This window comes from Schistocerca nitens, chromosome 1 (assembly GCF_023898315.1).
Source record: "Schistocerca nitens isolate TAMUIC-IGC-003100 chromosome 1, iqSchNite1.1, whole genome shotgun sequence".
Classification (NCBI taxonomy): domain Eukaryota; kingdom Metazoa; phylum Arthropoda; class Insecta; order Orthoptera; family Acrididae; genus Schistocerca; species Schistocerca nitens.
The window spans coordinates 753,775,644-753,789,163 of record NC_064614.1 but is presented as its reverse complement, the minus strand read 5'-3'; the positions used below and the strand labels follow the sequence as shown (position 1 = coordinate 753,789,163).

The 13,520-nt window shown below is 46.6% G+C and overlaps 2 protein-coding genes across 4 annotated transcripts in view; one reads left to right on the top strand and one right to left on the bottom strand.

Annotated features, from left to right (window-relative positions):
* The window catches only part of LOC126260869 (phospholipase ABHD3), a 548,197-nt gene that overhangs the window by 131,543 nt on the left and 403,134 nt on the right, over nucleotides 1-13,520 (bottom strand). The window lies entirely within an intron of this gene.
* Nucleotides 1-13,520, top strand: part of LOC126260853 (uncharacterized) — a 76,721-nt gene that overhangs the window by 46,898 nt on the left and 16,303 nt on the right. For all 3 annotated transcript variants that reach the window (XM_049958276.1, XM_049958268.1, XM_049958287.1), the window contains one exon: nucleotides 1,408-1,611. In XM_049958276.1, coding sequence (XP_049814233.1) covers nucleotides 1,408-1,611 — 204 coding nt within the window. The remainder of the gene's footprint in view (nucleotides 1-1,407; nucleotides 1,612-13,520) is intronic.

Below are 13,520 nucleotides of genomic sequence, written 5' to 3'. Positions count from 1 at the left end.
GATCAGTTACTGCTGCTACAATGGCAGGTTATCAAGATTAAATGAGTCTGAACGCGGATTTATAGTCGGCGCATGAGCGATGCGACACAGCATCTCCGAGGTAGCGATGAAGTGGGGATTTTCCCATATGACTATTTCATGAGTGTACTGTGAATATCAGGAATCCACTAAAACATCTAATCTCCGACATCACTGCAATCGGAAAATATCCTGCAATAATGGTACCAATGAGTACTGAATAGAATCGTTCAGTGTGATAGAAGTGCAGCCCTTCCACAAATTGCTGCAGATTTCAATGCTGGGTCATCAGCAAGTGTCAGTGTCCAAACCATTCAACAAAACAACATTGATATGGGCTTTCAGAGCCGAAGGCCCACTTGTGTTCTCTTGATGACTGCACGACACAAACCTTTACAAATTGCCTGGGCCCGTCAACACTGACATTGGACTGTTGATGACTGGAAACACGTTGCCTGGTTGGATGAGTCTCATTTCAAATTATTTCGAGCAGATGGATGTGTACGGGTATGGAGACAACCTGATGAATCCATGGACTCTGCACGACAGCAGGGGACTGTTCAAAGTGGTGGAGGCTCTGTAATGGTGTGGGGCAGTTGGAGTGATATGGAACCCCTAATATGTCTAGATATGACTCTGACAGGTGGCACGTACATAAGCATCGTGTTTGATCACCTGCATCCATTCATGTCCATAGTGCGTTCCGACGAATTTGCAACAGGACAGTGTGACATCCCACTTGTCTAGAATTGCTACGGAATGTCTTCAAGAACAGTCTTCTAAGTTTAAACACTTCTGCTGGCCACCATACTCCCCAAACATGAACATTATTGAGCATATCTGGGATGCCTTGCAAAATGCTGTTCAGAGGAGATCTCCACCCCATAGTACTCTTACAGATTTACGGACAGCCCTGCACAATTCATGGGAACAGTTCCCTCCAGAACTACTTCAGTCATTAGTCGAGTCCATGCCACATTGTGTTGCGGCACTTCTGCATGCTTGCTAGGGCCCTACACGATATTAGGCAGGTGTACAAATTTCTTTGGCTCCTCAGTGTATTTCTTACATATTACGTCTGGAAACCAGGACTGCTACCATTGACACCAACAAAAGCTGTTGGAGTAAAAATTTTTGGGTATCATGACAATTAGGGAAAAAGAGAGAATAAAGCACTCAGACTGCAGGTGCAAGTGAATGAAATCAAGTGCAACAGAAGAAACAAATTCAAACAGCATAATGATGTTGTTGCTAGCTGTGTAGATACTCTTAGTGGATAACGTAAAGAAAAAAACGAACAAATTTAGTAATATAACTGCTTACTTAATATACTCTTTTGCTATTAAATTGTAGTTAAGCTGCTGATTAATAAGTTTGGCATTCTTCCAGGATAGTGATGTGTTAAATCTTGGAACTGGCAGTGTTAGCTGGTGGGAGGTAAATGGAGCTGGTTGCAAACCTGTTTATCCCACAAATCTTACTGCTGAGGACACTGATGTATTTCGACCTCTAAGACCAGAATATGTTCCTGGTTGTTTCCTTGACTATCAGTATGTAGAAATCTTGCATGCTTCGGTGCAGTGTTTATTAGCGGTAAGTAGTTTAACAGTTGACAATGAGCTACTCATAAAATGAAAGAAAGAAATTTTGAAAAGAAGGTCCTGGAAGAGAATTAAATGATATTTTTAGTAGCATATAACTAACTCCACAACACATATTGTAGAATTGTTGAAAACCATTTCATTCTCTATCTTTTAAATAAATATTGTTATTCCTATTATGTTGAATTGCATAGTCAAAGTAATTCTGACCTTGCCAATTGTTGACACATTGAGAAGCAATGAGTACTGCTTGCCTCTTTGTGTGTCTGACATAATCTTTAATATAACCAGCTGGTGCACTTTGTTTAAAACTTCAGTAAATTGCAGATGTCATTACCTATTAAGTTATAGACTATTAACGTAGTCTGTTATTATGGAATCCACAGATTCGGTGCATATCCAAACAATAAAGAAAGTGATTTATTTGGTATGTGTGTGTCTCAAACGTTTTATCAATTTAAAATTGTAAATGAGTTCTTGACATACTCAGTTATGTAATTTTATTCAGTTGCACTATTTTAATGATAAATCCGTGTCAGTTCTAACCTTTCTTTCCCCTCCAGTCAGTCTTCTGGCTTTGTTTTATGCAGCCCACCTTGAACTCCCACACCAACCTCTTTATCTCATAGTAGCATTTGCACCCACTATTCTCAGGCCCATATGTCTTCCTGTGTTACCCTCTACAGCCTGTAAGCTACTACCTATTAACCTCTAACCAGGTGTTATTTTGGTCCACCTTCAAATGTGTGGGCTGTATCGAGAGCGAGTTCACAAACTTTAAGTGATAGTTGTAGGGTAACAGATAAGTTGTCAAGTACAAAAGAAATTTGAGTTTATTTTGTTGGTACCATAAAACATCCATTGTGACAGTTAATACCTTAAATGACATTGTGCCACTACCAAAGCCAGCCCTGCATCTAATATAATAAACACCTCAGGCCAGTGCAGCTTGCTAAACACGCATTCACTTTAAACATTGTTCTATACAATCACACCCCAAGTACCTCAGTTCTTTTTTTCTAGTTTTCTCATAATGGTTCACTACCTTATGTTGTTCTACTCCAAATGTATATTCTCAGAAATTTATTCTTCAAATTAAGGGTGATCTTTGTTACCTAGTAGACTTGTTTTGGCCAGAAATCCTTTCCTTGCTTGTGCTAGTCTGCTTTTTATTTCCTTCTTGCTTTATCCATCATTTTCATACAATCTTTGCGTGTGCTGCTTTGCTTTTTATGTCCTTGTGTTTGGTCTGTCCTGTATTATTTTGCCTCCAAGGGAACAGAATTCCTTCACTCCATATATTAAATGGCCCCAAATTTTGATATTAACTTCATCACTAATCTCATTTCTGCTATTCTTCATTATTTTAATCTATTTTCAGGTTACACTCAGCCCACAATATATTGGCGTTATACTTTTCATTCAATTTTACAGACCCTGCAGTTTTTCATTTTGACTGAGGATAGCTATGTCAGCAGTAACTCTTATCAATTGTATCCTTTCAATCTGAATTTTAATCCCACTCCTGGATGTTTGTTTTATTTCTATCATAACTTTTCTGAAGTAAAGAATGTACAGACGTATCCCTGTCTTCCACCATTTCTAATCCAAGCACTTAAAAAATCTTGGAAAACCACAGGAGTATTTTAAATTCTGGGAATTGTTCATTGTTTTCATTTTGAGTTAAATTTTTATAATTTGGCTGGTAAGAACTCATACTCTAACAAAGAATTTTGCTTTATCCCACTACTGCAGCATTAAAACATAAATGAGAGAATAACACCAATATACAACTTTAGATGCAAAAGAACACAATGCTTTCACAAACATCTGTGGACAGCAAAGTCAAAGGCTTCGTAAGTTGCATATATGTGGGCAGATAAAAGCAGTCGGTCACTGATAGTTGGTGGCATGGAAATCCCAAGCAGTCTGATGGATCGTAATGATTCGCGCGTGCAATATGGCTGACTGTCTGGTTAACAGCGGAGTGTGGCAGTATGGCAGAGACTCGTTTCTGTATTTATTAGGCATGATTGTGCAGTTTTGTTTCATTTTTCTTCACCCACATTGGGTAAGAAATTTACATTAGAATTTAAATTATCCAGAGAACACAAAGTGCTCTGAGAAGTGAAATGGAAGCCAGAGTTGCCATTTATATTGAAAAGTAATACAAAATACAGTCTCTGATTTTGCAGTGATTAGCATTTTGAAGCTTTTGCTACAGAAGTAAAAATGATGGGAAGTTTATAGTTTTGATACAATGGGCTCCCTCTTGTGATTCTGAGTTATTTATGAAATAATTATATGCATTATTAAAGTTATTAACTTCTGAAGAGAATGTCATATGTTCCTACTGAAATGATAAGGTGACATTTTAATTTAAATGTGCAGGACACATCTATTACACAGTTATACTCAGATCTCTTATCATTTCATGTAATCTAACTCTTTTACACAATTTATAACAAGAGATACAGTAATCAGTAGTGCTGCTATTGAAGACATCTCTACAGACACTGAGTAAATTGTGTAACTACAAGACTAATGAATAAAAAGAAATTCAGGACTGATATACGTAAAATGAATTGTATTGACACACTGGAAAGATGTATGTTTAATAAATTATAGTTCTCATGTATTTTAAATTTGTTTTCCAAGTATTCCTGGGAAACGGAAATCAGCTGCAACTGCTGCTAAACATAGCTGTTTATTTTCCATAGCAGAATATCTCAATACAGTGACATTCATAATACTTATTGAAATTGCTTGGCAAATCGCTCATGTGTGGGGTGTCAGGCCAAGCGATTGGTTACAAGATACATTGCATTCGATGGATCACTTGATCCATTACTTGTTTGTGGAAACTTAACAGGTTGCAGAAAATATTACAAATGGTAGTATGAAAATGCAAATATCCTTTTACACAAGATGAATTGTGTTATGTGTGAGAATGTAAAATGAATTTCTTAAATCCCAGATCATTTGGCCCTCATTCAGAGCTTAACATTTTGAGGACGAGCCACATCGAAAAATTTCAGACCCAGAAGACAAAAAATACATATCTTTCAGACAACACCACATACAAAGTTTGCCAAGGTAATCCCATTCCTGATGTCCAGGCGGAGCTCCAAGGAATCCTCAGAACCTTAGGCCCCCTACAAAACCTTTCAGCTGACTCCATCAACCTCCTGACCCCACCGACACCCCGCACCCCTACCTTCTACCTTCTTCCTAAAATTCACAAACCCAATCATCCCGGCCGCCCCATTGTAGCTGGTTACCAAGCCCCCACAGAACGTATCTCTGCCTACGTAGATCAACACCTTCAACCCATTACATGCAGTCTCCCATCCTTCATCAAAGACACCAACCACTTTCTCGAACGCCTGGAATCCTTACCCAATCTATTACCCCCGGAAACCATCCTTGTAACCATTGATGCCACTTCTTTATACACAAATATTCCGCACGTCCAGGGCCTCGCTGCAATGGAGCACTTCCTTTCACGCCGATCACCTGCCACCCTACCTAAAACCTCCCCCCTGCAGGTTCGGGGGTTAGAATAGGCCCGCGGTATTCCTGCCTGTTGTAAGAGGCGACTAAAAGGAGTTTCAACCGTTTCGGCCTTCCATGTGATGGTCCCCCTTGGGGTTTGACCTCCATTTTTCAAAATTCTACAGAAGTACGAGCCTTTTGGGGAAGGACGCCTTATGTGGTGTACCACTGGTCCTCAGTGCACTAAGACCTTGGCACTCAGCATTGTACCGGCGTTGTAACCATACCCATTATTCCTCAAATTAGGCCTAAACGCCTGATGGGTTGTACAAGTTGCGCCCATAGTGCATCCCCATCTGCACCTACGATCATGATGGACTTTCCATGGCACCAGAAATCCAGCACAGTAGCCAGCCCGTTGTGGTGGGGTCGTCATGTACCCTCTAGGTTGTAGCCCCCTGACAACACAGGGATCGTACTGCCGATACCTGAGCTGCACCCTCCCCACGTCGGCCAAGGAGTAGATGCCCGTCTCCTTGGGGCATCAGGACTCCCGGCAACGGTCATCCTGCCAGGTGGCCCTTGCTGAGGCTGGGTGGCACCCGTGGGGAGAGCCCCTGGTCGGAGTGGGTGGTATCGGGGCGGGCGTTTCGCAGATGAAACGTCAACACGTATCAGGTCGCTCTGTGGCCGAGTCTTTCAAAAGGAAAGGTACTGTTTCTAGTTCTGGTTCTCCTGCCCTTTCCCCCTTGGCCACTCCCTGGGAGGAGGGACAGGCCTGCCGGCTTGGGGCGAAGTACTTCCCCCGCTATTTGGTCTGTTCTCGAACCGATGGGGGGACGTTCGCCACCTCCAAGCCCATGTTCTTTGTTCAGCACATTGAGGACATCTTCGGGGAAATCGAGGCTCTCAGTAAGATGCGTTAGGGGTCCGTTCTTATAAAGACCACCTCTGCCACACAGTCGGCGGCGCTTCAGGCGTGCGACCGCCTAGGGGACATCCCAGTGTCCATTGTCCCACATCTGGCACTAAATAGGACGCAGGGGGGTTATTTTTCATCGGGACCTCCTGCTGCAATCTGATGAGGAGCTCAGGGCCAACCTGGAGCGCCGAGGCGTGCATTTCGTCCGGCGAGTCCAGCGCGGCCCCAAAGACCGTCGCATCGACACTGGGGCCTTTATCCTCGCCTTCGAGGGGGACGTTCTCCCGGAGAAGGTAAAGGTGATGTGCTACCGGTGCGACGTGCGACCTTATGTCCCGCCTCCTATGCGCTGTTTTCGGTGTTTGCGCTTTGGGCACATGTCGTCACGGTGTGAGGCTGAGCCCCTTTGTGGCGATTGTGGACGTCCTCTTCGTGAGGAACATACATGCGCCCCACCACCTCGGTGCGTTAATTGTCCTGGCATCCACTCACCTATCCTCAGACTGCCCCGCATATCAGAAGGAGAAGAAGATACAAAAACTCAAAACTTTGGATCGTCCCTCTTATTCCGAGGCCAGGAGGAAGTATGACCGCCTCCATCCCGTGCCGTTGACCACTTCGTTTGCCTCAGTTGTGTCCACTCCTTCCGCGGTATCCTCACCCCTATCCTGTCCCCCCTCCGCCTCCTCCCTCCATCCGGGGTCTCTGCCTCCGCCTCCCAAATCCCTCCCTTCCCAATCCTCCTCCCCCGTGGCCCCTGCCCCCTCTGCCCCAGGGGCCACCCTTCCCCCACCCCCCCCGTCCCCCCCCTCCCCCCGCCTGAGAAGCGATCCTCTTCTCAGGCGTCCATCGGGGAAACGTTCCGGACCCCAGCTTCCGAGGTCCGGCATTCCAAAACGGACCCCGCACGTGAGGACCTTCTTCGGGTCCAGCCCACCATCCCTGCGCCTTCTCGGACTTCCAAGAAGGCCTCCAAGAAGAAGTCTCTATCCCCCTCTCCACACCGGCACGTTTCGTCTGACGCTCCATCCGTGAGTCGCTGCTCCCGGCCGTCCTCAGTTTCGCCGGGACGCTCTGCTGCCAGGCGCCCAGCTGGCCTCTCGTCGGCAAATGATGCTGCCCCTCCTACACAACCAGGGACAGCGGCCGCAGCTGGCGACGACTCGATGGAACAGGATCCGCCTCCCGCCGGTTTTAGCGTTGTTCCCTCGAAACCTGGCCCTTTTTTGACTAGCGATGGCCTTGTTACATTGGAACATAAGAGGTATTCAATCTAATCGGGAGGAATTACAACTGCTCCTCTGCCTGCACTGTCCGCTCGTCCTTGGTCTCCAGGAAACCAAGTTGCGCCCGACTGATCGTATTGCCTTTACCCACTATACCTCGGAGCCGTATGACCTCACCCCTGTGGACGGTATCCCAGCTCATGGTGGGGTCATGTTGCTCGTTCGGGACGATGTCTATTACCATCCCATCCCATTGACCACCCCAATCCAAGCAATAGCTGTCCGTATTACTCTTTCTGCTTTTACTTTTTCAGTTTGTACCATCTACACTCCATCGTCATCTGCTGTTAGTCGGGCTGACATGATGCACCTGATTGTTCAGCTTCCCCCGCCGTTTTTATTGTTTGGCGACTTCAGTGCCCATCATCCCCTTTGGGGCTCTCCTGCATCCTCTCGGACTCTACTCATACCTACTCCCACTTGGACCTTTCGATCTGTTCTACCACTCTTGCCCGTCGGTTCGAGTGGTATGTCCTTTCTGACACCTATTCGAGCGACCACTTCCCGTGTGTCGTTCGTCTCCTGCACCACACCCCATCCCCACGTCCTTCGAGCTGGAACATACCGAAAGCTGACTGGGGACTTTACTCCTCCTTGGCGACCTTTCCGGACCACGATTTTCTCAGTTGTGACTGTCAGGTCGAATACCTCACGGCTGTTATCATCAATGCTGCCGAACGTTCCATTCCTCGTACTACCTCTTCTTCACGTCGCATTTCCGTCCCCTGGTGGAACGAGGCTTGTAGAGACGCTATCCGTGTTCGACGACATGCTTTACGCACCTTTCGCCGCCGTCCTACGTTGGCGAATTGTATTGGATACAAACGACTCCGAGCGCAATGCCGTAGAGTTATCAAAGACAGCAAAAAAGCTTGTTGGGCCTCTTTCACCAGCTCCTTTAACAGTTTTACTCCCTCTTCTGTCGTATGGGGTGGCCTGCGCCGGCTGTCGGGCATTAAGGCCCACTCCTCGGTACCTGGCCTGACCTCAGGTAATGAGGTCCTCATTGATCCTGTGGCTGTCTCCAACGCCTTCGGCCGGTTTTTCGCGGAGGTTTCAAGCTCCGCCCATTACCACCCTGCCTTCCTTCCCAGGAAAGAGGCAGAAGAGGCTCGGCGACCTTCCTTCCACTCACTGAATCTGGAAACTTATAATGCCCCCTTTACTATGCGGGAACTCGAACGTGCGCTTGCACTGTCCCGGTCCTCTGCTCCGGGGCCAGATGCCATTCACGTTCAGATGCTGGCACACCTTTCTCCGGCGGGCAAAAGCTTCCTTCTTCGTACCTACAATCGCGTCTGGACCGAAGGTCAGGTCCCCATGCGTTGGTGTGACGCCGTCGTTGTTCCTATACCCAAACCCGGGAAGGATAGACACCTTCCTTGTAGTTACCGCCCCATTTCTCTTACAAGCTGTGTCTGTAAGGTGATGGAGCGCATGGTTAATGCTCGGTTAGTTTGGATTCTTGAATCTCGACGGCTACTTACCAATGTCCAATGCAGTTTTTGTCGCCGCCGCTCCGCTGTTGACCACCTTGTGACCTTGTCGACATTCATCATGAACGACTTTTTGCGAAGGCGCCAAACGGTAGCCGTGTTCTTCGATTTGGAGAAGGCTTATGATACCTGTTGGAGAGGAGGTATCCTCCGCACTATGCACAGGTGGGGCCTACGCGGTCGACTGCCCCTTTTTATTGATTCCTTTTTAATGGATCGAAAGTTTAGGGTACGTGTGGGTTCCGTATTGTCAGACGTCTTCCTCCAGGAGAACGGAGTGCCTCAGGGCTCAGTCTTGAGCGTAGCCCTTTTTGCCATCGCAATCAATCCAATTATGGATTGCATTCCACCTAATGTCTCAGGCTCTCTCTTTGTCAATGACTTCGCGATCTACTGCAGTGCCCAGAGACCAAGCCTCCTGGAGCGCTGCCTTCAGCGTTGTCTAGACAGCCTATACTCATGGAGTGTGGCAAATGGCTTCCGGTTCTCTGAAGAGAAGACGGTTTGTATCAACTTTTGGCGATATAAAGCGTTCCTTCCGCCATCCTTACATCTCGGTCCCGTTGTTCTCCCATTCGTGTAAACAACTAAGTTTCTAGGGCTCATGTTGGACAGGAAACTGTGTTGGTCTCCGCATGTCTCTTATTTGGCAGCCCGTTGTACACGTTCCCTTAATGTCCTCAGAGTTCTTAGTGGTTCATCTTGGGGAGCGGATCGCACTGTACTGCTTCGCTTGTATCGGTCCATAGATTGAAGCTGGATTATGGGAGCTTCGTCTACTCGTCTGCTCGGCCATCCCTCTTACGCCGTCTCAACTCCATCCACCATCAGGGGTTACGTCTTGCGACCGGAGCCTTCTACACTAGTCCTGTCGAGAGTCTTTATGCTGAAGCTGCTGAATTACCATTGACCTACCGGCGCGACATACTGCTGTGTCGGTATGCCTGCCGGCTGTTGTCTACGCCCGACCACCCCTCTTAAGAGTCCTTCTTCGCCGATTCTCTCAACCGTCAGTACGGGTTGTATGTGTCTGCCCTGCTGCCCCCCGGAGTCCGCTTCCGTCGCCTGCTTCGACAATTGGATTTTGCCCTCCTTACCACCTTCAGAGAGGGTGAGAGCCCGACACCACCTTGGCTCCAGGCTCTGGTTCATATTTATCTCGACCTCAGCTCACTCCCGATGGAGGGAACTCCGGCTGCAGTGTATTGCTCACGGTTTGTCGAACTTCGTGCTCGACTTGCCGGTCACACCTTTATTTATACCGATGGCTCCAAAACTGTCGATGGTGTCGGCTGTGCCTTTGTCGTCGGGGCCGCCAACTTTAAATACCGGCTCCTTGACCAATGTTCCAGCTTTACGGCTGAGCTTTTTGCTCTCCATCAGGCCGTTCAGTATGCCCGCCGCCACCGCCATTCATCGTATGTACTCTGTTCTGACTCACTCAGTGCTCTTCAGAGCCTTGGAGCTCCCTATCCGATCCATCCCTTGGCTCAAAGGATACAGCAGTCCCTCCATTCTTTCGCTGATAATGGTTCTCCTGTCAGCTTTCTGTGGGTTCCCGGACATGTAGGAGTGCCTGGGAATGAGGCTGCGGATGCTGCAGCCAAGGCTGCAGTCCTCCTGCCTCGGCCAGCCTCCCATTGTGTCCCGTCATCTGACGTTCGTGGGGATGTTTGTAAGAGGCTTGTGTCATTGTGGTGGGATGCTTGGTCATCCCTCCAAGGAAACAAGCTCCGGGTGGTAAAACCGCTCCCAACTGCTTGGACAACCTCCTCCCGACCATCTCGGCGAGAGGAGGTCCTTCTGACCAGGTTGCGGATTGGGCATTGCCGGTTTAGCCACTGCTACCTGCTCTCCGGTGACGCAGCCCCGCAGTGCCCTTGTGGTCAGGCATTAACAGTGCGCCATGTTTTATTGTCGTGTCCCCGCTTTAGTCAATCTCGTGTTGTCCTGTCCCTGCCATCTACTTTACCGGATATTTTAGCTGATGACGCTTGAGCAGCTGCTCGTGTTCTGCGTTTTATAACTTTGACTGGCTTGTCCAAAGACATCTAACCTTTTTACTTATTTTATCTACATCTTTGTTAGTTCTTTCTGGTGTCCCCCCCTCCCCATGAGTTTTACTAGATTCCCTGTGCTCTAACAACAGTGACTGGGCGCTAATGACCTCAGTAGTTGAGCGCCCTTAAACCCCACAAAAAAAAAAATAAATAAATAAATAAATTACCTAAAACCTCTTTCCTCATTACCTTAGCCGGCTTCATCTTGACCCTCAACTTCTTCACTTTCAAAGGCCAGACATACCAACAATTAAAGGGAACAGCCATGGGTACCAGGATGGCCCCCCTCGTACGCCAACCTATTCATGGGTCACTTAGAGGAAGCCTTCTTGGTTACCCAGGCCTGCCAACCCAAAGTTTGGTACAGATTTATTGGTGACATCTTCATGATCTGGACCCACAGTGAAGAAGAACTCCAGAATTTCCTCTCCAACCTCAACTCCTTTGGTTCCATCAGATTCACCTGGTCCTACTCCAAATCCCATGCCACTTTCCTTGACGTTGACCTCCATCTGTGCAATGGCCAGCTTCACACGTCCATCCACATCAAACCCACCAACAAGCAACAGTACCTCCATTATGACAGCTGCCACCCATTCCACAAGAAACGGTCCCTTCCCTACAGCCTAGGTCTTCGTGGCAAACGAATCTGCTCCAGTCCGGAATCCCTGAACCATTACACCAACAACCTGACAACAGCCTTCACATCCCGCAACTACCCTCCCGACCTGGTACAGAAGCAAATAACCAGAGCCACTTCCTCATCCCCTCAAACCCAGAACCTCCCACAGAAGAACCACAAAAGTGCCCCACTTGTGACAGGATACTTTCCGGGACTGGACCAGACTCTGAATGTGGCTCTCCAGCAGGGATACGACTTCCTCAAATCCTGCCCTGAAATGAGATCCATCCTTCATGAAATCCTCCCCACTCCACCAAGAGTGTCTTTCCGCCGTCCACCTAACCTTCGTAACCTCTTAGTTCATCCCTATGAAATCCCCAAACCACCTTCCTTACCCTCTGGCTCCTACCCTTGTAACCACCCCCGGTGTAAAACCTGTCCAATGCACCCTCCCACCACCACCTACTCCAGTCCTGTAACCCAGAAGGTGTACACGATCAAAGGCAGAGCCACGTGTGAAAGCACCCACGTGATTTACCAACTGACCTGCCTACACTGTGAAGCTTTCTATGTGGGAATGACCAGCAACAAACTGTCCATTCGCATGAATGGACACAGGCAGACAGTGTTTGTTGGTAATGAGGATCACCCTGTGGCTAAACATGCCTTGGTGCACGGCCAGCACATCTTGGCACAGTGTTACACCGTCCGGGTTATCTGGATACTTCCCACTAACACCAACCTATCCGAACTCCGGAGATGGGAACTTGCTCTTCAATATATCCTCTCTTCCCGTTACCCACCAGGCCTCAATCTCCGCTAATTTCAAGTTGCCGCCACTCATGCCTCACCTGTCAGTCAACATCATCTTTGCCTCTTCACTTCTGCCTCGACTGACATCTCTGCCCAAACTCTTTGTCTTTAAATATGTCTGCTTGTGTCTGTATATGTGTGGATGGATATGTGTGTGTGTGCGAGTGTATACCTGTCCTTTTTTCCCCCTAAGGTAAGTCTTTCCGCTCCCGGGATTGGAATGACTCCTTACCCTCCCCCTAAAACCCACATCCTTTCGTCTTTGCCTCTTTCCTGATGAAGCAACAGTTTGTTGCGAGAGCTTGAATGTCTTGTGTATGTTTGTGTTTGTTTGTGTGTCTATCGACCTGCCAGCACTTTCGTTTGGTGATTTAAAATTTTGCTGGCACATTTATGTTTGATAGATCTTAAAGTGGGAGACACGGTAAAAATGATCAATATCATATGTGAAAGCTTAGTTTTTCTTGTACTTATACTGTATGTATATTAATGTAAACCATTAACTTTTAACTGTATGCAAGTTTGCGCTACTTATCAGTGATGTTGCTATTGGCTGACTACATCACATGTCCTATGCATCATTTGATGACACTCATATTTATACTTTCATAATACAAAAATGGAACTCATTACTGTGCATCAAATATTTTATGCTGTTGGATAATACTTTACCATTCATTCAAAGGATCGATGTTTTACAGTCCCGAGGGAAAGTAGGTTGTTGCTTAACATGAAAGGGTTTTTTTTCACCTAGGGATAAGGCGCTTTTTTCACCCAGGGAGAAAGTGCTTTTTTAACTGTTAAATCAAGAGAGAGACCGGGAATTTTGTTTTCTTGTCTGTGTATATCCCCAATTATTTTTCTACCTAGTTTTATACATATGATCTGTTATTCATCTTTCTCTGTAATTTACACACATTTTCCTAAGAATTTCAAACATCTTGCACCATTTTACATTGTCAAACATTTCTTTTAGGTCCGCAAATCCTTTGAACATTTCTTTTTTTATGGTGCTGCTTACATTATCAAGTGTAACGTTAAAACTAACTTCCTGTTCCCTTTGCCTTTCCTAAAGCCAGAGTGTAGTCATCAAATATATCTTCAAATTTTCTTTTCCTTTTTTTCTGTTTATTATTCTTCTGTGACATGTTACTGAGTCTGGAAGTTAGATTTTTTATAAATATTATCTATGTAATGTCATTATGAT